Source organism: Zingiber officinale, chromosome 5A, assembly GCF_018446385.1.
Source record: "Zingiber officinale cultivar Zhangliang chromosome 5A, Zo_v1.1, whole genome shotgun sequence".
NCBI classification, from domain to species: domain Eukaryota; kingdom Viridiplantae; phylum Streptophyta; class Magnoliopsida; order Zingiberales; family Zingiberaceae; genus Zingiber; species Zingiber officinale.
The window spans coordinates 138,277,615-138,305,576 of NC_055994.1; the positions used below are offsets into that span (position 1 = coordinate 138,277,615).

Genomic DNA, 27,962 nt, shown 5'->3' on the forward strand with positions numbered 1-27,962 from the left:
AATATATTTAACATAAGTAAACTCTTTGAAATTAATATGTAATTAACTGTAGAATTTTTTAAATGAGAAAATTATTATCATTATTTTTTAAAATTTCTATTACATTTAATTGAAGAGTTAAGGACAATATCACAAGATTTTTTTGACTACGTAAATATATTTTTTAATTAAATTTATTTTTAATCAGTCAATTTAAAATTTTAAGAGAAAATAACTAGATATTAATTTTAGTAAACTATATTCTATCTATTTTTTATCATTTGGTCGCGGATTTTAATAACCTCTTATCTATTATTTAAATTAAAATTTTGATAAAAAATAAGTATATAACAATTTTAGTCTAGTCCTCTTAAAAACATAGTTAAACTGTAATTGTCTCCTGGAATACATTTATATATTTAGATTCAAATTTTAATCAAAACTACTATATCTCTATTTTTTATATTTTCCCTTTAAAACTATTTATATTTAATATTTTTATCTATAATTTATCAAGTAGTTTTTTAAAAAAAATATAATATAATTTAAATAATTTAAAATTATTTTTTAAAAGATATATTTTAAATAATTTTTAGTTTTTTTTTAAATTTTAAACTCATGTACCAAAATTGTTACCCTAGTTTACTTAGAGTTAAATGACTGATGTAATTGCGTTAAATGGGTGGAGAAAGGTCTAATCGTTAGTTTAATTTACTATATCAGATTCCATTAGATATGCTTTAACTTAAAAAGATGTTTTTTTATTCTATTTTTTTTCAAAAAATGTTTGTGTTTATATTATTGGCATATATTAGTATTCAATCCAAATAAAAAAAATCACTTTGCAATAATTTCTGACAAATATGATAACATTATCATGATTTTTATTATGTTGTTTTTCATATAAATAGTTTTAAATCGCATGAACTTGTTTAAATATTAGGAAGTAAAAACTCCTAATATTCAATTTAAAATCCTCTAACCCTACACGCTTCGACTTCCTTCTTCGTATTGTTATGTTAACGGATCGGATTTTTCTATAACTATCGTTCATTGATATTCACACCCTATTTGACCGAGCGCTGATCCTTAAATTGTTCCAGCTACTGGATCGGACAATAAGCAAAAGGAGCGTTATTTTATCAAGTCCTTGTTAAAAGGTCGAAACCCTCCGTCGCCCCCGATATCCTTCTTCCTCTTCACTCACATTTCTCTCACGCCATCGCAGACGGCAGCTCCGCCCGCGACATCGCACCTCCGGTCCGCCATTTCACAGGTTCGGGTTCCTCCCTCTCCTTTCCCTCCTCTTCCTCTTCTCTCTTTCTCGTTTTCTCCTCAGCTCCGTCTTTCGTCGCCTCTCTTGCAGTCGTTTTACTTCTCGCCGTCTTATCTCTCTCTTTTTCCCGCTCTCCGATCGCGATCTGTTTTCTCTTGCTCCGGTTTTCTCTTGCTCGCGCGTTGTCATTGAGTAGACTTGGGATTTGGGGGAATCGAGAGGCTGGACTCTGGAGCTCGGGAAAGGGGGCGGCAGTGCTCGAGACCTGCTGGGTCGGTCGATTCCGGGTCGGATTTTTCAAGATTTTACCCGACAAGGGCTAATTGGATCCTTGCCTGGCATTGTCAAAATTGCCGGGTCCACCAACTCCTGAGGTGTAGATTTTATTAGCTGTTTTGGCCCCCGTAAGCTCCCCTTTTTCGTCAGTTAAACTCGCGATCCTGGCCGTCTGCTGCCGCGTGGACCGTTGATACGAGTTCGGTGACACAAGCTGCCTCGCGAATGCCCGACGCCTTCTTATCAAATCGGCTCTCTTTTCGACTTCTCGCTTTCTCGCTCTCGCCCATTCCCTCTCCCTTTTTCCGCCTTCGCACCCCGGAAACCCTAGCACTTTCCCCTCCTTTCGTCCTCGTCGTTTCGTCGTCGCCGGCGTAGCCTCTCCTCTTCTGGATCCGTGGCCCTCTTGCTTCTGGGCGCTTTCTGTGGTGGGTTCCTTCGAGGATCGGTATCTCACTAGCTCTCGGCGTCTGGTTGCAGTAGCGCTCGGCGACCCTGCCACAAGGCGCTGTTTCTTTGTCCTACGGTGCCTTGTCTCCGCGTCGGACCACTTTCGATTTGTTTATCTGGTACTGTTCTCTCGCACTGAATATTGAACTTACCATTCCTCGGTGTTTGGGCCTTTCGTCGTGTTTTACTTTTTCTATTTTTTATGGCGGGTGTTTCTTATTTTTGAAAATTGTTATAAGACGCCGAGTAAATGGTGAGATGTGTTTAGAACGTGTGGCATGCAGATTCAGATTATAGTTATCTAATATTCTTTCTACTGGGTTTTTTTTTCATGATCATTTGCAAATTCTTCTCTTATTGTTTGGGATTTACCTCTTTTTTTTTTCTGTGCGTGTTATTGGATTTTGGTTTGTTTTTCTTGTTCATATGCTTTCTTGATAGCTAAACTAGTTTTGGTGTATTCTTTTATTTTCATTTTATTCTTTTCCTCCTATATAATGTTAAATTTCAAAGCAATTGTTATTAGCGTTTTACACACTAGCAAGGCCCAAGCTTTTGGAGTGCATCAGTCGTAATTCTAATTGGATCGATGTTCTCTCTTATGATGTGGCTGTTTTGTTACTACCTGGCATCATTTGTTGAGACCACTTCCTGGTAGTGGTAGATGAATTGCACTGCTTTTGGTTTAATCCTCTTTGATTCACAGTAATAAAGATCTCTATTTCTACCTTTCTTCTTGAGCTTATTCTTAAAACTTTTGATCTTCTACAGGATTGTTGCATCAGCTTCTTTCTCATTCTGATTTGAACATCCTATTCACGAGTAATTTTCATATAAGCATGAAAGCGGTCATGTTAGTTGTGATTATGCATTTTTCATTTAAATTGTACTATTTACATGAAATTCAATGTTTAAATTTTATAACATGATTTGAAGGAATATTAATATTTCAGTTAATGTACTATTAACTTTTCTCACAGGAATGTTTTTCTGTTTTAATATCGCTTGTTAAACTTTTCTTTCAGTTAATGTTCTATTAATTTTCTGAATTATGCTTTCGCAGATTTCTTACATAATGAGGTAGTTACCTGCAAGAAAATATTATCATGGCCTCAAAGGGTCCCAGATCAAAGTTGGATCACGAAACAAGAGCAAGGCGTCAGAAGGTTATACTTAAAATTTCTCAGCCATTAGCATTCATGCTTGTGTTTTATCCATTCTTATCATTATATGGTATTTTTGATGGAAATCTTTCCAGAAGCTTTTCACATTGCATACACTTACAAGTATCAACTTACTATAAATGCCAAAAATGATGATAGTTAGTTGCCTACTTTATTTTCAGGATAAAATTTAGTTCAAAAATCATGTAGATTCTTATGTGTTTGTGTGTCTCTGACATGACTAACTTTATTCATACAAAGTAATCATCTTAAACTCTTAACTATTAAATAAGTAAATAACATTTGAAATTTGGAAGATGCATTAACTCTTATCTATAATCTACTAGACATTTCTGTTCAAAATTTGTTATGTTATTGAAATCTCTATCCTATATGTGTCACTTACAAACATCTACCCAAGCTTTAAAGTGTTATGTGCTAATCTCTTGTTATCCTGTACTGCTTCATACCCCCTTCCTGCTATTGCATCTTTCCAGTGGTCACCCTCTTTGTTTTTGTAATTTTTTTCCCTGAAAGATGTTGCCAACCAGGGACAACTAGTTGTTCTTCTCCTTCCTCATTTCTAGCGGACCAAAGTCAAATCATCCTTTAAACCAACAAGATAAGAATTATTCACTTCCCTCTTCATCCGACTGCAAGCGTTGTGATCTGCAGTGTGCATTCGTCATCAAGATCCTGTACACCTCCATTTACCTAAGTGATCAAAAGATTTTATAGAGTTATTCAATTTTGCGCTTTAGGAAGAACACACTTTCCAAAAGGATATTAATCTTATGTACTTATCATGTCAATGATGATCTACATGAGAAGTAAAGAAGAATAAACAATTATTTTACTGCTAATTAGATTTTGAATTACTGTAATGAAATTTAGTATGGAGTCTTTACGCTATGGACCAGAGTATTAGGAAAGTTTCTTTTATTGGGCATGGTTCAAATAAAGCGTCTTATAGATTGTGTGTATTTGGAAACCGCCTCTTGCAAAGCAGGGTAAGGCTGCGTAACCCTTCTCCTGGACCCACATTGGCAGGAGCATTGTATGCTGGGCTGCCCTTTATAGACCATGCGTATAGAATTAGACCAAGTTTTAAAAAGAGCTTAAGGGGGCGTTTGGTTCTTTCCTAGGAATAGGAATCGGAATGGGAATCATTGTATTGTGGAATGGGAATGGGTATGAGCATGGATATCACTCTTAAAAATAATGTTTGGTTAGTTGTATATCTTCTATCGGAATAAATCAAAGTTTCCTTTTTTACCCTTAAAGGAAAATAAGAGAAAAAATTAGATGTGAGAGAAAGATGAATGTGAGAGAAAAATATGATGAAAGAGAATGATGAGAGAGAAAGTATTATGAGAGAGAAAGTGTGGTAAGAAAGAATGAAGAGAGAGAAAGTGTGATGAGAGAAAATGAAAAAAAAAGAGTATGATTGGAGAGAGCATGATGAGAGAAAATATGATGTGAGAGAAAGTATGATAGGAGAGGATGAAGAGAGAGAAAATATAGTGAGAAAAAAATGAGGAGAGAGAGTGTGATGAGAGAGATTGAGGAGAGAGAAAGTATGGTGAGAGAAAAAAGAACAGTGAATATGAAAAAATGTGGAACCGCCACATCAGCGGCCCCCCTAGAGCCGGTCCCACGGATATGGAGGGAGGTAAATGCAGGTACACAGGTGGAAAGTGCATGGCGGAGACGTTAACCCCAGGATCGACCCCTGGACCTTTCAGCCACAGAACCATGCACTCCCCATCTGTGCTACGCCCTGGGGACAAAAAAAAAAAAGAACAGTGAATATGATGGAAGAGATTGAGGAGAGAGAAAGTATGATGAGAGAGAAAGTGTGTTGAGGAAAAAAGGAGTAAGTGTGATAAGAGAGATTGAGGAGAGAGAAAGTATGATGAGAGAGAAAGTGTGTTGAGGAAAAAAGAGGAAGTGTGATAAGAGAGATTGAGGAGAGAGAAAGTGTGATGAGAAAAAAGAGAAAAGAGAGTGTGATGGGAGAGATTGAGGAGAGAGAAAGTGTAATGAGAAAAAAAGAGGAAAGAGAGTGTGATAGGAGAGATTAAGGAGAGAGAAAGTGTGTGATAAAATGATGAGAGATAAACTATGATGAGAGAGAAAATATAATGAGAGAGAATAAGGAGAGATAAGTGATATGAAAGAAAAAATAAATAAATATATTTTGATATTTGATATTAATGGAGAAAATTTTAGTTTTAAGTCAAGGGTATTTTTGGAATAATGGAATATTTTGATTGATGAAAATAGGGTAATGGCTCATTGAAGGGGAGGTACATGGGAATGAGTCATTACCCAATTTCAAGGATTCATTCCCTTATTTGTATTCCTATTCCTATAATCCAAACATTAACAATGGGAATCAATGATTCCCATTCCCATTCCCCATTCCTATTACCCTAAACCAAACGCCCCCTAAGTTTATGTGTAGTGTATTTCCATCAATGGTGCACCAAGCAAGTCTGATCTCAAACACTTCTTTTATCCTATTGTATCCTTTATGTGGATTGCCAAAAAAAATCATCAATATTTTTTGTAATGCTAAAAGGCAAAAAATTCTCAATATAGAAAATTTTCTCAAGTGAGATGATCTGTTGGAATGAAAAAGAGTGTTTTTGTAATGCTAAAAGGCAAAAAATTCTCAATATAGAAAATTTTCTCAAGTGAGATGATCTGTTGGAATGAAAAAGAGTGTTCTATGAAACTTCTTTTCTTCCATTTCAAAATTTTTGCAAACAACATTGTCTTCTCTTAAAAAATACTTGATCTTGATGGATGCTTGTTCCTGAAAAAAAGGAATACAATTTTTAGATTATGTTAACTAGTTGCATCAAAATCTCTAACTACGCAGCATAGTTTTGATGTACTTCTAAATGTTAATTGTCTTTCTTGCCTATTTTGTAGGCGCTTGATGCGCCAAAGGAGCCTCCTCGACCAAAGGCCCATTGGGATCATGTTTTAGAGGAGATGGTTTGGTTATCCAAGGTAAGCTTATAACTTTTAATGTTTGTATTCTATCACACAACACTTTTTTTCCCCTTCAGGAACCTATATCTTTATTATTTCCTGCATTATTGTTTCATTCTTAATAGGATTTTGAATCAGAAAGGAAGTGGAAATTGGCTCAGGCAAAGAGGGTTGCAATAAGAGCTAGTAAGAATGTTGTGGATTATGCCACTAGGGAAGAGAAAAAAGTGAAGGTTAGATTTGTTATTACATATATTTCAATAAATGATGTGCAGTTTTCATTTATTCATTTTATTCCTTTTAAGATTTGCATGTAGCCTGATAATATCATTTCTTAAATTCAGGAAGAAGAGCAACGTCTGAAGAAAGTTGCACTCAATATATCAAAGGATGTAAAAAAATTTTGGACAAAAATAGAGAAACTAGTAAGTTTGTTTTTTCTATTTTATAAATAATTTAGTCTTGGCTCTTTTTCTTTCTTTGTTCTCTGACAAATTAATGAATTATGGGTGTTTGATTTAGGTTCTCTATAAGTATCAATTGGAAGCAGAGGAAAGAAAGAAGAAAGCGCTTGATAGGCAGCTTGATTTTCTTCTTGGTCAAACTGAAAGGTTGTATATATATATTTCTGTGCACATTCTACTGCTTTATGAATTTTTGCATACAACTTCTCTGCACACCACAATATGATAACTTTGAGGTATGTGTATTTCTACCTTATCTCACAGGTACTCCACAATGCTAGCAGAAAATCTTGTGGATATGCACTATTCTAAAACAGTAGATGTAGACTCAAAAATCAAGGATGATGAAACTGTGAACAATCAAATGGTCAATACAATTGGTACATCAAATCTTGATATTTGATTGTTTATCACGTATGTTTACTTTCTTTTTATCACAGTAAAGTTTACAGTTTGTTTAACAGCAACTCAGTTGGATAAGGTGGAGAGTGACATTGACTTTAGTATCAGATCTGCGGATGATATTGTAAGTTTCTTTGGTGATGAGTTGACTATGTGTATTTATTCTGCTAGAATGTGACTACTTCATGTAGTATTTTAGGTAATGTTCTATTTATTTTTTGGGTAGCAAGGCTTATCAGTGATGTAGGTCAATTTTGCTGGATGAGATACATTTAGTCTTTCCCGATTGTTAGGGATCTATCTAGGACTTGTAATATTTTTGCTGTTCTATTGAGATCTTTCTCTTCTTGAAGATAACAGTAAGACAATGGGTTTATGCCAATGAAGTTAATGCCTAAGTTAAAGACATTATCGTAGATAAGATGAGGTTGCTCTGTGGTAGTGAGTAGCTGCTGAATTTTTGTAACTATGGGCTGTGGAGGAATGTGATGATGGCAATAAAGTTGTGGACATATATATACTTTTTAAATTTGACTAAGGTCTGGGTGCAACCATAATAGCACTGATGCATCATATCCCAACCTAATTTTAAAGAAAAAGCATTTATTGGTTGAGATTTGTGCTAGGATGAGTGACTCCCTCAAAGATGTTTTGTTGCTAAACAGAAACGGAACGTATCTACAGTTTAGGTGCTTATGAAAGTGTCACTGAGCTAGAATTCTGGGCCATAGATTAGTTTGATGGCTAAAAGGATTCCACATCATAAATCCTCAATATAATCACATTGACTAGAGTCTATCACAGGTCAACTATATAAAAAATTACATGCTCCAAATTGATTTGATGACCCTTTCACTATGTGCAGCTATCAGCCTATCATGAGTCGCCTAGTATGCCATACCATAGATTTTTGTGTGACAGATGGATCATGTCAAGTAATATGTTCACGTATCATCATCATTCATATATTTAGCATGCAACTCTAATCTACATAGTTATGATAGTATGAGTTCGATATATGTACATAACTAATTATAACGATAGAGATAAATGGTGTTAGAGCAAAGCAAAGAAGAAAGTCAAAATGGTAATATCTGTTTTCTAATTAGGGGTGGTATCTGCAATTTGCAGCCCTTCTCAGACATGTGGATCAAACCCTAATCTATAAACTTCGTGATATAGACTTGAATCTTAGATTAAATTACACACAATATGTGGCTTACCGATAATGTTTCTTTGGACACCTTTGAACTGCTGATCTTGATTAGAATAGATACACAAATACAACTGCTAACTTGCTGTTGGAATCAGCCTTCACAGGTCTACTGATCTGTGTTACATATGGGCAACTATATCAATCCAGATCAACCATGTTAAACATGGCTGGTACCATATCCAACTAGGATGTTAAGAATAAGCCACAATATCCAAATATAACATTACATTCTGGGTCCATTTCAGACAAACAACTGATCCCCCACTGGCAGTGTCATCATAGCTTGTTGGTGACAATGTAAGCACATCTTACTTCCTTAAAAGTGTACATTCTTAGTGTCCATTTCGGACAAACAATCAATCCCCAGTAGCAGCATCATTGTAGCTTGTTGGTGACAACGTGAACACACCGTACTATCCTAGGAGTTGAGTGACTTGGTGTTGTAGATCGTTTCCTGCATTACCAATACTTGATCCCTTTTGAAATGAGGTAGTATCGATCACCTACCATGTAGCGACAAAGGATTTTATTTACATACTTGTTTGATCTCCACGATGGCCAAACTACCTATTCTGACCAAGTTTACCCCCATCACCATAACAGTACAAATAAAAAAAATAGTCAATCTTCTATCTCCCATTCGCACTGCTGTTAAACCTTTTGAATTAGGGTTTGTGCATGGATAATCATGCTAATAACCACCTTTGGTGGAAGAGATCTTATTTCGAAGGAGCCCATATGTAGGAGAAACTTGGCAAACACTGCTGCAACTAGGATCTTCCAGAAATGTAGATCCATCGTAGATTTACTGCTAACTGTGCGGTCAGTACTGAAGCTAGCCTGCTAAATCTTGACTTCACTGTTAATCAGATCTTGTTGAAGGGTTCACAAGTTAGGGGGATTGAGATGCAGTGAAATCTGTTCAAGCCAGTCTAGTTTGTTTCCAGTTAAACCTGTTCAAGCCTTAAGCAGCACATTTGAACCCCTAATAACACACTATTTAGTTCTAAATTATCCCTAGGTGTCCAAACCCACATACCAAAGTCAGTTCATTAGCATTACGTCTAAACTTTGATCAAGCCAATTTCCAATAAACCCCCAGGTTGGCTAGGTATAAGCCTCAACTATGTTTAATAAACTCAAATTATAATCAAAGTATCAATCAAATTTAGACATAGCACTATATTTCCTTTTCCTACCTTAAATGTACTAAAATTTGTTTTATCTGAAACACAGGATATTTGTGCTATTTGCTTATTACCTGAATTTTGTGTTATTATTAATTTAAGTGAAAAGTCTTTATTTCTTTGATCATTGTGCTCTGGTCCATTTTTTGCTATCACAGGAAGATGATGACCATGCTATTGTGGTAGATGAAGCTCATATTAATGAGGAAGAGAAGAGAGAGGAACTAGAGGCCTTGAAGGTTGAAGCTGATCTTTCATTTGAGGACCTTCACGAATTTCACTCAATAAATAACTGTAAGCACAAACTTGAAGTTTACTACGTGACAACGCTAATTAATTGCTGCCTTTTGCCTATTAATTCCTAATTTGTTGATGAACATAAATTTTCTCAGTTAGCACGAAAAGGAGTCCCGATTTCGATAAAAGCTCAACTATGTTTGTTGAGCAAAAAGATCAGAGTAAGGGTGAGATGTCAGTAAGTTGAATGATCATCAATAAATTAAACCAAATCTCTATCACTGAAGCAATTAATTCTGTTTGTTAGTGATTCTGCAGAATACTGGAACCATGTTAATGGGTCCAAAAATGTTTCAGAGAGTTTGTTGCGTAATTCTTATTGTTCAGAAAATGTGGATCATCCTACACCTGGAATCAATCATGCACAATACTTTATAAGTCAGCTCTCGCATGTGAGTTGCATTGACTCTTTTCTGCTTCTAAATCATGGTTTCGTATTTGGGTCAGACTGGTTATCATCTGCTAAATTGTAAGGGGTTTGATTATTCATATATAACCTGCAACTTCGTGATCTATTATTTTTTTATTTTAATTATTTTTTGTGATTTTGACAAATTAGTACCCCACTCACACATTATACTTCCCATCAAGCAACTTGTTAAAATTGACATCATCATTGTCTCCTTATGATAATTAATCTATTTAACTTACAAATTTATGGCAGAGAGAAAGTAATGGTAATGAAGACATTTCCTCCTTTGAAGGACAGTTAACTATCAAGAAATCACATTCAAATCCTTGTTCAGAAAATGTCGACTCATGTGAAGAGGGACATCCAAATCTCGATGTCAGTGATGATGTGGTGAGACAATTTACTTATTGTTAATGTGTAATTGCTGCTTTCTTTGTGTAAAACTATTTTATTCTTTTTCTGCTTTAACTACTGCAAAAATACATTGACACGGAGACTGTTCTTTCAATAATATTTCCATTATTGTAAATTATTAATATTTCAGTTTTTTCTGTAAGCTTTTTGAAATGCATATTTTGGTGGAGTACACTCACAACAGCAAACATTGGTGGAAATGACTTGAGTTCTTAGTTTTCTTTGAGAAAAATTGACCTGGCCTGAGTTTATTCATCTCATCCTGCAAAATAATCCTGAACTCGAACCTATGGGAATAATTCGGGTTGGTTTTTGTTTCAATTTTTATTCCTAATTTCATAGTGTTTTTACTCTTTTTCTCTCTCCATATTCAATTTTGCTTTTCATATATCATATAACTATTAAACTCATGCATATATAATATATGTAGAATCAGGTCGAGTTCATTTTTTAGGTTTTGTAAACCAATACTGGACTCTAGTCTGATTTCAACTTTTCAAGATCCAAAACCCTAAAATAGTGGGCTACTTTGGATCAATTTTCTGGCCTATTCAGTGTCACTGGATTTTCTGCCCACTCCTAGATATTGTGTAGTACACCAGTAAGTTGCTTAAGGTGGCGTTTGGTTTAGAGGTTTGGGAATGAGGTAATGAATTCATTCCCAAACCTTGTGTTTGGTTGATGGGAATGGAATCAAGATTTTGGAATGAAACCCAAAAATTTGGGTATGGATGAAATCCACCCCCTCCCTTGGGTTTTGATGGAATGAGAATAAAAATTAAGTTTTGGATGAAAATATCCTTAGTATATTTGTTTAATTTTTCTTTCATTTCACTCTCTCTCCTTGTTCTCTCTCCTCATTCTATCATCATATTTTCTCTCTCAATATACTTTCTCTCTTCTTATTTTCTCTCTGTATTCTCTCTCATCACACATACTCTCTCTTCATTCACTCCTCATTTTTCATCATACTTTCTCTCTCTTCAATCTCTCTTACCATACTCTCTCTTCATATTTTATCTCATCACATTTTCTCTCTCTTAATTCTCTTCCATCACACTTTCTCTCCTCATTCTCTCTCATCACATATTCTCTACCATTTTCTCTCTGTATTCTCTCTCATCACACACACTCTCTCATTATTTTCTTTCTCTTCATTCTCTCCTCATTTTTTTATCATACTTTCTCTCTCCTTAATCTCTCTTATCATACTCTCTCTCTATATTTTCCCTCATCACACTTTCTCTCTCTTTATTCTCTTCCATGACACTCTCTCTCTTCATTTTTCCCATCACACTTTCTCTCTCATCACATTTTCTCATCATACTTTTTCTTCTCAATCTCTCATTTTCTTTTATCACATTTTTTCTCTTTTTCATTTTTTCCCATCACTCTTTCTCTCTCAACACACTTTCTCTCTCATCATACTTTTTCTCTTCTCAATCTCTTGTTTCATGCTCTCTCTTCTCATTTTCTCTCATAACATTTTTTCTCTCTTCATTTTTCCCATCACACTTTCTCTCTCATCAAACTTTCTCTCTCATCATATGTTTCTCTCACATTCAACTTTATCTTCCATCTAATTTTTTCTCTTATTTTCCTCTAGGGTAAAAAAGAAAATTTAAGTTCATTCCGATTGAAAATATTCAACTAACCAAACATTATTTTTAGGAATGATACTCAAGCTCATACCCATTTCCATTCCACAATACTATGATACCCATTCCCATTCCAATTCCTAGGAGAGAACCAAACGCCACCTAAGTGTCCATTTTAAAAATTTACTATCCTTTGGCACTACCAATAGTGGAGAATTGGGTTCCCATACAGAAGGTTGCAAAGATTGATAAGGAGAATGATTATAAGTAGAAATTCATTTAAGATTTTTAGTTTTAACACATTCGTTCCATACTTGTTTTATTTATTCTTTAAATTGAAGATAATTTTGATCAAATTCTTCATCTTTGACAAAGAAACCTTTTTTAAGCTATCTGCTTGTATGATGTTGACCTAGATCCACTGGTTTGTGCATGCTCAAAATAAGGGTGCTTTTCTTTTTCAAGGCATATTTTACTTATTTACTTAGATTCATTCTTTTCTAATTATCAAATGTGCAGTTATGGATTGTCGATGATACTTTCTCTTTGCTGATGCAATCCTGAAAAATTAACATAGTTTTTTACAGGATGATATGGATTACAATCTTGTAGGAGAAGAGAAGGTATGATAACTTGTGTATGCAAAATTAATATATTGCAAAGTTCATTTGCTTCAAAATATTGTTTTGTTTATCTAAGCAAAATTTATAGTAGTATTTTGTTCATGCTCATTCATAGTAAGCTGTATAGGATCTATGTGCATGTTATGGTTTGAAATACTGGTTTCTGTGATTCATGTGGGGCAAGATTATTTTTACTATTTTTATTTTTTAAAATATCTTCTTGGTGACTTGTGATCTATGCATTAGTTTGCTACTGGAATATCAATTTCACATATTTACAAAGTTGGCTAGAGAGCGGTATTGAAACACTAGTAATTCACATTTGGATTAAAATAGACTTTGATATACTTTTTAATGTGCTGAGGACATTTTGGAGTGGTAACTCTGAGAATAACAAAATATTATGTGTTTTGGCGATTTGCGCAGTTCTGTTTTACAAATTTGCTGGAGAGAATACTGGTGAATGAGCTAAAAAAATCAAAATATGGCATGTTTCTGGGTTATCAGAAACTTAGAATGCGCAGATGATCAGTCTCTTGATCAATTAATAAAATATAATAGATCTATTACAGTTTGTCAAATCCGATAGGTGTTCTATACTGTAAGAAATGATGCATCTGATTATTTACTTTTTTTTTTTTCCATTTTCTGTCTCTGCCTATTAGCAAACACATCAACTCTTGTTTCCTATTTGTTTGATTTAGCTTTGGTTGTATTACTTGTGTCTAGGATGATGAGGTGACAATATCTGAAGAGGAAAACTTGGCAAAGAAAGAAGTTGCTAACCATCTTGAGGAGGTACAAGTTCCTTTTGGGATTTTGTTGTGCTTTTGTTCTATTTTCAAGATACCTGCAGCAACTTTGCCAACTAGTCAAATAATTTCATTGATCAAACCAAATTACATGATGTGCTATACTGGCCTATTATATAAGAAACATGGATGATTCTGATATTTCTCTAGGTTCGTGTAATTAATAATTCTGCAAAAATCATTGTATGTAATTAATCTCTGCAAAAGCAGGTTGAATTTTCATGAATATCGACACATCTCTTCCCTGCTATCTGATCTGTGTGGCAGATGTGTCCCTTTAATTTACTGGTAGGTCAGTATTAGAGGATCTTGTTGCTGCTTTAGTTCTATTCCATGAATTTAAAACTTATAAATATTGGTGACTTTAAACGGTGGCTATGCTATTTCTCCGCTGTCTATAATCTTCCAATGTTTAAAGAGTATAATTTCTTTTCATAAAAAACAAAAAACTTCCATCACTTTTTTTGTGGCATTGGCTGCTATGTTTCATTATCTGCTGATAGTTCTCAAGCAGCCTGCTTTTCACAGATAAAATTACTGCAAGAAGAGAGTGAAATCCCTATTGAAGAGCTGCTTGCAAGGTACAAGAAGGTATGATTTTTTTTAATGGTCTTTGTGAGTTAGTAATGCTTTTCGACAAACTGATGTCACTTCCTGATTGCTGGTTTAGGTTTCATGCATTGATGATGGTACAGAGAAGTCCGAATGTTCTTCCTCTGGTTCTGATGATCAACAAGATTGCTCAGTGAATGAGGACGTTCATTACAAAACCAAATTGATTGATGGTGCACAACAACAGGACAATCACCCAGATCTTGACGAATCAGAATCTGTTTTGGAAGAGATGAAGATAAATCATGGTAGCATAGTAGAAGGGAAGGAGAGTGAAATTATAATTTCTGATGCTGCAGCTGCTGCAAGATCAGCTCAACCAACTGGAAACACTTTCTTAACTACAAAAGTGCGGACAAAGTTCCCTTTCCTTATTAAGCATCCTCTTCGTGAGTATCAACATATTGGCCTAGATTGGCTCGTAACAATGTATGAAAAGAGGTTAAATGGAATTCTAGCAGATGAAATGGGTTTAGGTAAGACAATCATGACAATTGCTCTTCTTGCACACCTGGCCTGTGAGAAAGGAATTTGGGGTCCTCATCTCATTGTGGTACCAACCAGTGTCATGCTCAACTGGGAAACTGAATTTCTCAAATGGTGCCCTGCGTTTAAGATACTAACCTACTTTGGGAGTGCAAAAGAAAGGAAGCATAAACGGCAGGGTTGGTTAAAACCTAATTACTTTCATATATGTATAACTACCTACAGGCTTGTTATACAGGATTCAAAAGTATTTAAGCGAAAGAAATGGAAATATCTTATTCTGGATGAAGCTCACCTGATTAAGAACTGGAAATCTCAAAGGTGGCAGACTTTACTAAATTTTAACTCTAAACGAAGAATGCTGTTGACTGGAACACCATTGCAGAATGATCTTATGGAACTTTGGTCCTTGATGCATTTCTTAATGCCTCATGTTTTTCAGTCTCATCAAGAATTCAAAGATTGGTTTTGCAATCCTATATCTGGCATGGTGGAGGGCCAGGAAAAAGTTAACAAAGAAGTCATTGATAGATTGCATAATGTACTTCGTCCGTTCATTTTAAGGCGCTTAAAAAGAGATGTTGAAAAACAACTGCCAAAGAAGCATGAGCATGTGATTTATTGCAGGCTTTCTAGAAGGCAAAGAAATTTGTACGAGGATTTTGTTGCCAGCTCAGAAACTCAAGCAACATTGGCAAGTGCTAACTTTTTTGCAATGATCAGTGTTATAATGCAGCTACGCAAAGTTTGTAATCATCCAGACCTTTTTGAAGGCCGCCCAATTGTGAGTTCATTTGACATGCCTGGTATTGACATGCAATTGAGCTCTGCTATTTGTACCATATTTTCTAGTAGCCCATTTTCTCAAGTAGATCTCTGTGGTTTGAATTTTGTGTTCACCAGAAATGAACTTTGCATGACTTCATGGTTAACCAGTGAAGTGACCGCTATTGCTTGCTCTTCGAATATGATACAGGACGCTTGGCTTGAAACTTCAGGCTGTTTTTCATTTATCCAGAGTAGTTATGACTGGAAGAAGAATAATCATGGGAGTAATATATTTGAAAAGATTCAGAAGGCCCTCCTTGAGGAAAGAGTTAAACAAGTTAAAGAAAGAGCAGCTTCAATTGCATGGTGGAATTCCTTGCGGTGTGAGAAGAAGCCAGTCTATGGAACTAATTTGAGGAAGCTTGTAACTGTAAAACATCCAGTCTTTGACATTCACGAGCAGAAGAACAGCACTTCATGCTACTTAAATTTTTCATCAAAACTGGCAGACATAACTCTCTCACCACTTGAGCGTTTTCAGAAAATACATGACTTAATAGAGTGTTTTATGTTTGCAATTCCTGCTTCACGTTCCTCTTCTCCAGTTTGCTGGTGCAGTAAAGTTAGATCCCCTGTTTTTCTGGATCCAGCATATAAGGAAGAATGCACTGAGATCATTTCGCCTTTATTATCACCAATTAGACCTGCCATTGTTCGGCAACAAGTTTATTTTCCTGATAGGCGCCTGATTCAATTTGACTGTGGGAAGCTACAGGAGCTTGCAGTTCTGCTAAGACGTCTTAAAATTGAAGGACACAGAGCTTTGATCTTTACTCAAATGACTAAGATGCTTGATATCTTGGAGGCTTTCATTAATTTGTATGGGTATACTTACATGCGACTAGACGGATCTACATCACCTGAAGATAGACAGACATTGATGCAGCGTTTTAATACAAATCCCAAATTTTTTTTATTTATTTTATCCACACGTAGTGGTGGTGTAGGGATTAATCTAGTTGGTGCAGATACAGTCATTTTTTATGACAGTGACTGGAATCCTGCAATGGACCAACAAGCACAAGATAGGTGCCATAGAATTGGACAGACAAGAGAAGTGCACATCTACCGATTTATTAGTGAGTCTACAATTGAGGAGAATATATTGAAGAAGGCAAACCAGAAGCGTGCACTTGATGATTTGGTAATTCAGAGTGGCAGCTATAATATGGAGTTCTTCAAGAAACTTGATCCTATGGAACTATTTTCTGGTCATGGAAGTCTGGGTCTGGAAAATTTGCAGAAAGGGAACTCAAGCACCATTGATTATTCTGTTAATCAAGTGGAAACACTTTTTTCTAATGTAGATGTTGAAGCAGCTATCAAACACGCTGAAGATGAAGCAGATTATATGGCCCTTAAAAAGTTAGAAGAGGAAGAGGCTGTTGATAACCAAGAATTTACTGAAGATGTCACTGGTAGATCAGAGGACGATGAGCCGGCTAATTGGGATGACATTAAACTTGATGAAAGAGTTGCAGAAGAGCAGAACTGCTTGAGTTCTGCTGTAAAAAATGATAATGATGTTGTCTTATCCAGTTGTAATATGAATGAACAAAAGAGTATCACATTAACAATGGAAGATGATGATATTGATATGCTTGCTGATGTTAAGCAGATGGCAGCGGCAGCAGCAGCTGCTGGGCAAGCAAGTTCATCGTTTGAGAACCAGCTTCGTCCAATTGATAGATACGCAATGCGATTTCTGGAACTCTGGGATCCAGTAGTTGACAAATCTGCTATAATATATCAGGCAAATGTTGAAGAGCAAGAATGGGAGCTTGATCGTATTGAGAAATTTAAGGATGATCTAGAAGCTGAGATTGATGAAGATCAGGAACCATTTAAATATGAAAGTAAGAACTTTTTACTGAATTACAAGTCTTCAGTTTTGTGGTGCATGAGCTAAGATTCTTTTTTCCCCCACTCCTTGTAAGCTTTGATATTCATCTTTCTTCTAAATGGACTCTGATTTAAATCGTGATTATTGGCTGTTCGGATTGAATTTTCTGTTGTCTGAAACTGCTGCGGTATACGACAGCCCACTTCTACGTTTGTTAATATGTTTTGATGTTGTGCACGGAATGCTTACCCATGCTGATATAACCTAGATTTAGTTGAGCAATTATAGCCTACTTCAACCATGACATGACAGACTGTTTTCTAAACATTTTTCACAGTTTGCTCTGGTGTTGGATTTGGTTCTCTTATAGCTCATACACTTTGATGATCACACACTTTTGCTCTTAATTTATATTTTCAGTTCATTTTGGCCCTTTTGAATTATAAGCTTGTGGACAAGAACAGCAACCTACTTTAATAGTAGGGAATTTTAAATTCTTATCCTTTCACATTTATCCACAAATTTATGCTTCTATTATTTGATGTGAAAATGTGCAAATTTTGATTTGAAACATTAAATTAAGAAAGTTATGAGGAGCTGTATAGAGAATCAGACTAAATTTTATCATGGCAAATGAAACTTTTCTTAACTCTTTTATAGAAAAACTTTGTCTAGCATCTCTAATAAAAGTCTCCTCTATCCTGATTTTTTACTTGTCATTTTCCGCATAATGTCATCTCTGCTACTCTTGATCAGTGAATGTCAATTTTTACTTGCATTTTTTCTCCAGGATGGGATGCTGAGTTTGCAACCACGGCATACCGTCAGCATGTTGAAGCTTTGGCTCAACAGCAGGTTTGGTTCTCCAAATTGAGGTTGTCTCTATTATTCTTTTTATTATGTGTGAACTGATTTTATCTTAATTGTGTAATCTTTAGTTGTTGGAAGAACGAGAGTCTGAAGCTCAATTTGCTGAGGATGCAGATGATGAGAATGGCACTATCAAGTAAGTCTGTTGATATTTGATATTATGTTTTTAATGACTTTTCACTAATTCCTGACCTGTCAATTTTATTTATATTTAAGAAAAGAGAGCAAGAAATGGACAAGTTAATTTAAATTTTGTTATAAACTGACACCAAAAAGTGTAGGAGAAATAGGAGGTAACACAAGGCAAAACTCTATACTCACTACTCTCAGAAATCCACCAAATAGTTTAGAGAAATACAAGAAGATAAAGCTTCTAACAAGTTTAAGAGCTCAAAATATGTTTTCATTGTTTTTTTAATATCAAAAAAAGTATCCTCTCCCATAATACAAAAGATGGCCTTTATAGGCAAGACTTGGAACATTTTTCCAAGATAAGTCAAAAGCATTAAATGAGATTTGATGTTTCCTAAGGCCTTGAGAATGAAAAAGTGAGACTAACAATGGTAGAGTTTTCAAGTACCAAGAAGAAAATCACTAAGAATACCAAAAGTTGGTTGGGCATTTCAAATTTCCAAGTAGCAGCACCATCCTTGCAGACTTTAAAAGGACCATAACTTTCTGTAGGAAGATTGTTTTTGTTTTTTTTTTTAAAAAATTAGACATCTGTGACTTTCAAATGATATATGGCTTATTGAATTTTTCTATGTCATTTTCACTCGGTTGGAAAAAGATTCGCCCTTGAATTTGGATTAGGTTCAATATCAATGTAAGGAGAAAGTTCTGCCACATTGAAAGTTGCTGAAACACCATATTCACTAGGCAACCCAACTTCGTAAGCATATCATCGATCTTTTTCAAAATTCTTAAAGGACCATCTCTAGGCTACAACTTCCATGTCGACCACGAGGAAAACACTCTTTTCTCAAGTGAATCCAAATCAAATCTCCTTCCTTGAAAACTGATTGCTTCCTATGCTTATTAGCATCTTTTTTGATATTTCTCATTCTTCTCAACAATCTCTTGTCGAACTTGTTCATGTAATTTCTTAATGTATTTAGCATGCTCTTGTTCGTTACCATTAAAATGATAAGTGATAGGAAGGAGACCCAAACCCAATGGAGTGATTGGATTATTACCATGTACAATCTCAAATGGACTTTGACCAGTAGTTTGACTAGTCGACCGATGATAAGTAAACTCTTCTTGAGCCAAAACCATATCCCATTGGTGTGGATTTTTGCCGACTAAACTGCTTAGAAGATTTCCTAAATTCCTACACTTGACTACCTCCGTCTGTTTGTCAGTTTGAGGATGGTGTGAGGAACTATATTGGAGAGTTCCAAGCTTTCTCCAAAGTGTGTGCCAAAAATAACTTATAAACTTTGAATCCCGATCAGATGTGTTGGTTTTTGGAATACCATGAAGTCAAATGATTTCTTTGAAATAAAGATCAGCTACAAGTGTAGCATCCAAGGTCATGGCGCAAGAAACAAAATGCGCCATTTTGGAGAATCAATCAAAAACCACTATGACTGAATCCTTTGAGCGCGAGGCAATCCAATCACAAAGTCCATACTTAAATCTTTCCATGGACCCGTGGGTACCGATAATGGAGTGTATAAACTGGTATTTTGGCCACGACTTTTGGCAATGTGATAAGTTCTACACATTTTTTGACATCTTGGTCCATTCGTGGCAAATAAAAATTTTGCTGAACAAGTTAAATCTTCCTCCATCCACTTGAAGCTGCCACCTTTTAAACATTTCGTTATAGGTGCAATAATAGTGTTGAAATTTTTAATAAACCTGCGATAGAAGGAAGTTAAGCCATGAAAACTTCGAATATTATGGAGATGCTTAGGGGTTGGCCAGCTTAGAATAGCTTCAGTTTTATTCTCATCCATCCCGATGCCATCCGAGGAAATAACATTGCCTAACACAACCAGATTCTGTTTCTTTGAATTAGCATACAACTTTTGCTCCTGTAGTACTTCAAAAACTTGCCGAAGATGTTCCAAGTGTTTTTTCAAGTTAGAACTATACACAATAATGTCACCAAAGCAGACAACAATAAATTTTCCAATGAATGGTTTAAAGACATGATTCATAAGCCACATAAAAGTGAAAGGAGCATCATCCCTTGTTTTGAAGGCTACTTTCCATTCATCTCCTTGTCTCATATGAATATGATGATAGTCACTTTGAAGATCAATTTTGGAACTAATCTTGAAATCATGAAGTTGATCGAAAAGATCATCAAGGTGGGGGATAAGAAACTGATATTCAATAGTGATTTTGTTCACTGCTCTACTATCAATAAACATGCACCACAAACCATCTTCCTTTGGCACAAGGGTCAGGACAGCGCAAGGAATTTTAATTGGACAAGACCTTTAGTCAAAGGTCCTCAATTTGTCCTTGCAACTCTTTATGCTTGGACTCATTCTATTGGCTGCCTTGTTTGGAATTGAAGCACCGTGGAATAAATCAATGCAATGTTAAATATTGTGCATTGGAGGGACTCTTGGGGGGATTTCTTCAGGTACCACATCTTGAAATTCTTGGAGACGAGACTGAACTTGTAAAGGGACAACTTGACCTTCATTTTCTTCCAAAGCTACAAATACAAATCCCTTCGTGGATTCACAAATCACCTTTTCAACTTAAGACTTGGAGAATAAAGTACTTTCATCCCCTTTTGATGGTTAAGCATGTTTTCCACCATAGCTGGCCCCAAAATAATCTTCTTACCATCTTTAACAAAAGTTAAGTATTCTTGAAGCCGATATAATGAGTTTTCCTATCAAATTGTCAAGGTCTACCAAGACAAGCATCCATAGGAATAACATCGCACCAAACTTGATCTTTATGCTTATTGCCAATAAAAATTGATCAAATCTTCTTTTAGTTACCTTCAACTCATTACCTTTATGAAACCATGATTGCTTGTAAGGTTGAGGATGATGTTGGGTCTTTAGTTTCAGCTTCTTCACCATCGTAGTAGCTACAATATTCTTGCAACTTCCTCCATTAATGATGACATTGCACAACTTACCATGAGAAGTGCATCTAGTGTAAAAGATATTGTCGTGAAGTCATCGCTCATCTTCAACGTAAGTAGCATTGAGGCTACGTTGTACCACCAAAAATTCTCCATGATTTTCATAAATAATCTCTTCTTTTTCATCGGATCTATCGTAGATAGGTACTGCCTTGTCTTCTTCCTCGACAAGAATAATAATCTTGTGATTTGGACAATCTATAGCAAAGTGTCTAAAACTTCTGCATTTGAACCATGTTTTTTGATTGTTAGGACCATACGATTTAACAAAATGTGCATTGTTCTCCTTGCTCACAATGATCTTTTGTTTTGCCTCGTTGGATGTTGATGTGTTCTTTGAAGTAGATGCATTCCCTTGGTTAGGAGCACCATCACTTGAAGAGAAATCACTACCAAATTGGCTTGAATCTTTTTGTTGTTTTAAACCTTGAGAGCCAACTTGCATACATTTATAAGTCCAATATGGTTGTAATTGGGTAACATTTCCAATCTCATATCTAAGTCCTCCGAGAAAACGATCGATAGTTTGCTCCTCCAGCTCTAAAATATCATATCTCATCATGAGATTCTTAAATTCATCAATGTACTCTTCCACATATAGATCTTTTTGTTTGAGATTGTGATATTTGAGAAAAATATCTTGATGATAAATCATTCGGCAAAAATTTCGTACATAATTTCTTTTTCATTTTGTCCCACGTCTTAATCTTTTGCTTGCCATTACGAACTCGTTACTTCTTTAGATGCCCCCACCAAATGGATGCATATTTCTTCAACTTGAGAGCAACAAACTTCACTTTATGATCTTCTGAAATTTCTTTGAATTCATACTCTTTCAACGGAGTTGAGCTAATCTATGATTTCATTAGGATTATTTCTTCGATCAAAATCTGGAGTGTCAACTTTAAAGTCAAAATTTCTCACGAACATTGTTCCTTCGACACCTTGGACCCCGAAATGCATTATCACTTGAATCATTATTTCCATTACCATGTAATGGATTAAAACTCATTTCATAATTATAGAATCGGCCTCCGAACCATGACCCTCAACATCATGTTCCAAAGGTTTGCCATGGGCGAGATGTTGCTCGAGTTGTTGCACTTGTCGCCTTAAGTCGTCTAACTCAATATCGCGAAGGTCTTGTTGACGAGCTGCAAGATCATCAATATTTGGTTCATGTCTTCTACGACCAGCCATTGAAAACCTCGCTCTGATACTAACTTGGCATTGGAAAGTGTTGGAGAAATAAGAGCTAATACAAAGCAAGACTTTATGCTCATTACTCTCCGAAATCCACCAAAGAGTTTAGAGAAATACAAGAAAATAAGGCTTCTAACAAGCTTAAGAACTCAAAATATGTTTTCTTTGGTCTTTTAATCTCCAAAAAAAAAAAAAAAAATCCCTTCCCACAATACAAAAGATGACCTTTATAGGCAGACTCGGAACAACCTTCCAAGACGAGTCAAAAGCATTAAATTAGATTTGATGTTTCCAAAGGCCTTGAGAATGAAAAAAAAAGAGTAACAATGGCAGAGTTATTAAAGACTTGTTGACTTTCAAGTACCAAGAAGAAAATCACCAAGAATACCATAAGTTGGTTGAACATTCCAAATTTCCGAGTAGCAGCACCATCCACAGACTTCAGTAAAAGGGCCATAATTTTCTTTAGGAAGATTATGTTTTTCTTTAAAAAAAACTAGATATCCGCTTTCCAATGATATATGGCTTCTGGAACTTTTCTGTGTCATAAACAAATGGACATCATCAGTCTTCAATAATATTTACTGATTATGATGAAAAAAAATAGTTGATACAAATCATATGTTTGGTGTATCAAGAGATGATTTTTCTTAAATGGCATTTCTTCCATATCATATTTTTTGCAGTGCATTAAAAGTAGAAATTCCATTTTGAGTGAAAAAGTTAATTTTTCTTCAGGAATGCAACACCTAATCAGAGGAAGCCTACCACGAAAAAGAAGATGAAAAAGACAAAGTTCAAGTCTTTGAAGAAAGGATCTCTATCATCTGATATGGAAGTTGTCAATGAAGAACTAGAACTAGATGCCATGTCTATTGATGATAAAGTTTTTTCACCAGAGATTAGTTTTGTTGAATCTCCACCTTGCTCACCAGTCAGAAGAAAGCGTAAGAAGGTTTCTCTGTCAGAAGATGACGAAAATAGCTTGAGAAAAAGCAAAAAGAAAGTTAAGAAAGCTTCTCGCTGTAATCATGCTGTCGACTCTGACAGCTTTGCTAAGTATACCATTGAAACTACGGAATTGAACCTTGGAGAAGGTGCCATAGAGTCAGGAGTAGCAAACAGATTGAAGTCTGATGGTAGGATTTCTATTGCATCTGCTGCAGGGAAACGTGTTTTGGTGGTGAAGCCGGAAAAGTTAAGAAAGAGGGGTCACGTTTGGTCCAGAGAATGTTTTCCTTCTCCAGACAGTTGGTCATCTCTGGAAGATGCGTTATTGTGTGCAATTGTTCATGAGTATGGAATTAATTGGAGTTTTGCGAGTGACATACTTTATGGTGTACCTGGTGGTGGGTCTTACAGAGGGCGGTATCGCCATCCTGTCCATTGTTGTGAGAGATTCCGAGAACTGTTTTTCAAGTATGTTCTATCTGCTGTGGACATTACTAACACTGAAAAGAATAGCTCCTCTGGTTCTGGAAAGGCACTTTTAAAAGTGACTGAGGTACCTTTTTTCAATCTTTTAGTTTCTTCTGATTGATTGGTTTGCATTCTAGATTTTGAACTAACCAACAAGTTTTAGAACATACTAAATTTCTTAGTGTAAGCTGCTTTTACAAGAAATTATGTGCTAATGCTGCCAGCAATTTTGTGATTGTCTCGTAGTTTCAGGTTGATGCTTGAATCTTTTTACTACACCTATAAAACTCAGTTTACAGTGGGGATTCATGATAGAACTAAGAAATTAGTGCAGATTAAATCTCAAAGATACCCTGCTTTTTTTCCCTTTTTATTTTTTAATCTTCATTTGATCCATCCATGAACCAGTGGATGTAGTTTATTGCAAACCTCCATTTCACAAGATGGGCAAGACTTAATCTGCACTTAAAGGAACTACCAGAGCAGTTTGTTTTTTAATGAAATATATTTGGAAATCTTTTGTATTTTTGTTTACCAACAGCTCACCGAGTTGCATGGTTTTAATATATCGAGATCTAGTTTCTCTTGAGCTTGTTATCAAGATTGAGATCTGCCATATTTAGATGACCTTTTGTTCCGTAGAGCAACTCTCATGGCTGTAATGGCAGGGACTGTCACATGTGCATTCGTTTACACCTTAAACTATAACCAATGAACACCAGAAGGTTAATTATTCAAACATCTACTCTAGCTTGATTTTCATTCCTTGTTTGTTACCTCTATTTGTTAGATTGGCTGTTGTTTTGTTCTTGCTCTCATGAGAGGCACATGTCCTTAAATAGACATGTTCTTATCTTACTATCATTATATTCTTTCACTATTACTAACATCATAAAATTGCCAGGACCAAATACGTGCATTGCTCAATGTTACAAGTGAGTTACCTGATAATGAGTTACTCCTCCAGAAACATTTTGTAGCTATTATTTCTTCTGTTTGGAGAGCGAAATGTCGTGTCAACGTGCGTCAAAGCATGGCATATTCTAAAGTTGGCTTTTATCTGAATAAGAATTTTTCTGCCTCATCTCTGAAGAAGTCTCCAAGACTTACGGAAAAGATGAGTTTAACAAACTTGAGAGAATGTAGCAAGTTGGTATCGAGGGCCCTTGTTGATGTTCATAATAGTCATGAAGATCCAATGATTGTTACCAACAAGCTCAACTCTAATTCTAACTTCGAACATATGGATTTGATATTGGGTTTTCCCAGAATACCTGTGGAATCTGAGAGTGCTTTCCCGTTGGCTATTAGTGTTTCAATACATAGCCCTGTACTTCTGGAAGAAGCAAAGGAACCTCCTTGTCAATCTTTACTGGCAGAACCATCATGTATGATTGCTGAAAATCGTTTCAGGTGAGCTTGTTTTACATCTTTGATTTCTTAAGTTAGAGGTAGTTGGCATTTTTGTTACTCCAAAAGTGATAAATCAAATCAATTCATGATATCACAACATTTAGCTCCTAACCAAGCAGTAAAATGGCTAGAATGTTAGTATAGTGGTTTTGCACTTTCAAAGCTACATTATTGAATTTACATGACCCAATTCTGAGAGTTACTTATTGCACGTGTTAAATTTTTTACATATGAGTCTCTTAGTTTCAGTTGTTTAAGTTAATGGTACTAAGAATCAAACAAAAGAATATTATGTTTGTTCTTGAAGTACAGTCAGATATGTTGTTGAATTACTTAAAAAGTGACTACGCATTAATTTTGTTCATAAGAACAAAGAGAAGTAATATCTACTCTATACCCAATGACTATCACTACACAATGGGTCAATCTTCCATAAAGGAGCCCCAATAAAATAAAATTTGAAAATTTCTAGTCTTTCCTAAAGAGGTTATATTTTGAGTTATTTTTTGCATACTAGATCATTTATTTCTTGATTTTTTTTCTTTTTAAAAAAATCTCATATATGTCTAATGTCATGCCCATTTGTTATGTTTGTAGTAGTCAAGTAGTTGTAATTTAGAGGGTAAGTTTTATGGTCTTCGATATGTTATATTTGGACAACTCATATGTTTCTCCTCTGTTAAATCAAAAAGAGACTCCATTGTAGCTTCTATAAATGTTGACAGTCATTTTGTTTGATTCTGATAACATGTCATGAAGTTTGTGGATTTATTGTTTTATACTTAATGAAATTATTAAAAAGAACGTGATTGATGATTAATTTTTTTGACATAGGTTGGCATCTGAAGCCTGTTTTGAGGGTGATGGTTATGGATGGGCCTTATCTACTTTTCCATCATATGATCACAACAAAAAACGATTTGGAACGAAGTCTCAATTGTTAGGCAAACACAAATCCGGAGCTGATTTTGTAAAGCCTAGGAAATTGAAATCTCAATTGACTTCAGAAACACAGGATGACGCTAGCAACCATATTCCACTACCACCATCGACCACAGAATACGCCATGTCTGACAGTGATTATGATATTTTTCATCTGGATGCACTTCTTGAAGAGCCAGAGCAATTAGAACATCTCTCGCACTTTGACGATCCTTCTTTTCATGGTGACCTTGAGGAGTTGGATATGCTGCCGGATATTACTGATATTGGATGATCCATCTTTGATGTGTTCCAACATTTAAGCCAATCAGAGACCTCCAAATAGTGGTTCTCTCAGCACTGGCAATATTTAATGAAATCATGCAACATTTGCCTGAGGCACCACCAAAACAGGAGAGGGCTGACCGAGCAGTTTGGCCTCCGGGAGGGCGGATGGCCATGGTAAAAGATTGGGGTGGTTAGGTTTAGAGAGCAGTGGTGGGTTTTTTCGGCACTTGCATGTATAGTGAAGCTAGGTCTCATTTCTTGCATGTGGACAAGAAATGATATGTGTATTTAACCACAAAGGGATCTTTTTTCCGTTTGGAAAAATTTTGGGTCGATGGATACCCATGGAAAGAATAGATGCTGTTCCCTCGATTATTTAAATGAAAATTTCACTGCATTTACTAGTCTGCTTTTCATTGACTATCTGGTGTAATACAACTTAAAATTTATGTGGATGCTTTCTTACATAGTTGCTGTGGCTTAAAAGTGACTACTATTGTGGCTTAAAAGTGACTTAGTTGTCGATTACAACTTAAAATTTTTATGTGGATGCTTTCTTACATAGTTGCTGTAGCTTAAAAGTGGCTTAGTTGTCGATTAGAAGCCTTCAAAAATAATAATAATAATAATAAATAAATATATATAGATATGTTAATTAATAATTACCGTTGATATCACTCTAATTTCTCGAAAACCGCTCAAATATTCTTTCATTAATATAGGGTACATTCCATCGTATCCCATAATTATACTTTTTGCTTTACCATTGATATCACTTTAATTTCTCAAAAACCGCTCAAATATTCTTTTATTAATATAGAGTACACTCCGTCATACCCCATAATTATACTTTTTGCTTTACCATTAGTGTCACCTATAGTAGAATGCCACATGACGTCCTTGCATGTCGCCGCGTGCGTGATGTGACAGACGACTATTTAAGTTTGATATTGTTAGTGCTCCGTGGTAGTTTTGATATGATCAACCAAGTCATGTTAGATCCTGTTGGTAACCCCGTGTCTAAGTGTGCAGGAGCTTAGGGACACAGGAAGTCGAGCGAAAGACGCGTCTAATGAGAAGGACGACACGGGATAGAGCTAATGGGCTCGGTACGTCTGAGGGATGAGGTGCTGCAGAAGAGTACACCGGCAGACGAGAAGGACGCACACAGCGGTTCAAGAGACAAGAAGCTGGGAGGAAGTCTGCTCGAGGAGAAAGCTAAAAAATGGGTTCGGATGAGCCCTATTCCGGTTGACCGAAATCACCCTAGCAAACGGAGCAACAGAAGAGCCAAAAAAGAGTTGTGGAGCTGTTGGAGGCGCCTTTATTGGAGTTAAAGGCGCCTCCGCGTCTTTTAGTGTAAAGACGCCTTCGATAGTTTTGAAA

General features: G+C 35.6%; 1 protein-coding gene across 3 annotated transcripts; it reads left to right on the plus strand.

The window, feature by feature from the left end:
- Positions 1-1,105: 1,105 nt before the first annotated feature.
- Positions 1,106-26,980, plus strand: LOC121982066 (protein PHOTOPERIOD-INDEPENDENT EARLY FLOWERING 1-like). 3 transcript variants are annotated; one of them, XM_042534942.1, is made up of 21 exons: positions 1,106-1,255; positions 3,045-3,147; positions 6,085-6,165; positions 6,273-6,380; positions 6,492-6,572; positions 6,670-6,758; positions 6,876-6,991; positions 7,076-7,137; positions 9,575-9,710; positions 9,809-9,880; positions 9,972-10,105; positions 10,378-10,515; positions 12,725-12,760; positions 13,490-13,558; positions 14,101-14,163; positions 14,243-17,354; positions 18,132-18,196; positions 18,280-18,347; positions 23,274-24,039; positions 24,859-25,367; positions 26,202-26,980. In XM_042534942.1, exons 2-21 carry the CDS (start codon positions 3,088-3,090, stop codon positions 26,581-26,583), a joined length of 6,147 nt encoding a protein of 2,048 aa, XP_042390876.1. In that variant the 5' UTR covers positions 1,106-1,255; positions 3,045-3,087; the 3' UTR covers positions 26,584-26,980. The 3 variants fall into 3 exon arrangements, with proteins under 3 accessions (XP_042390876.1, XP_042390875.1, XP_042390877.1); XM_042534941.1 differs by lacking the exon at positions 1,106-1,255 and adding an exon at positions 1,796-2,100; XM_042534943.1 differs by lacking the exon at positions 1,106-1,255 and adding an exon at positions 1,796-2,100 and having other exon boundaries at positions 9,809-9,874.
- The last annotated feature ends 982 nt before the right edge of the window (positions 26,981-27,962 follow it).

What these genes read in the sequence shown, in the direction of transcription:
- LOC121982066 (XM_042534942.1), top strand. Translation starts at nt 3,088, where the DNA reads ATGGCCTCAAAGGGTCCCAGATCAAAGTTGGATCACGAAACAAGAGCA. An exon ending in CAAGAGCAAGGCGTCAGAAG is followed by an intron (nt 3,148 to 6,084) that starts GTTATACTTAAA and finishes CCTATTTTGTAG; the next exon opens with GCGCTTGATGCGCCAAAGGA. An exon ending in GGAACCATTTAAATATGAAA is followed by an intron (nt 17,355 to 18,131) that starts GTAAGAACTTTT and finishes TTTTTTCTCCAG; the next exon opens with GATGGGATGCTGAGTTTGCA.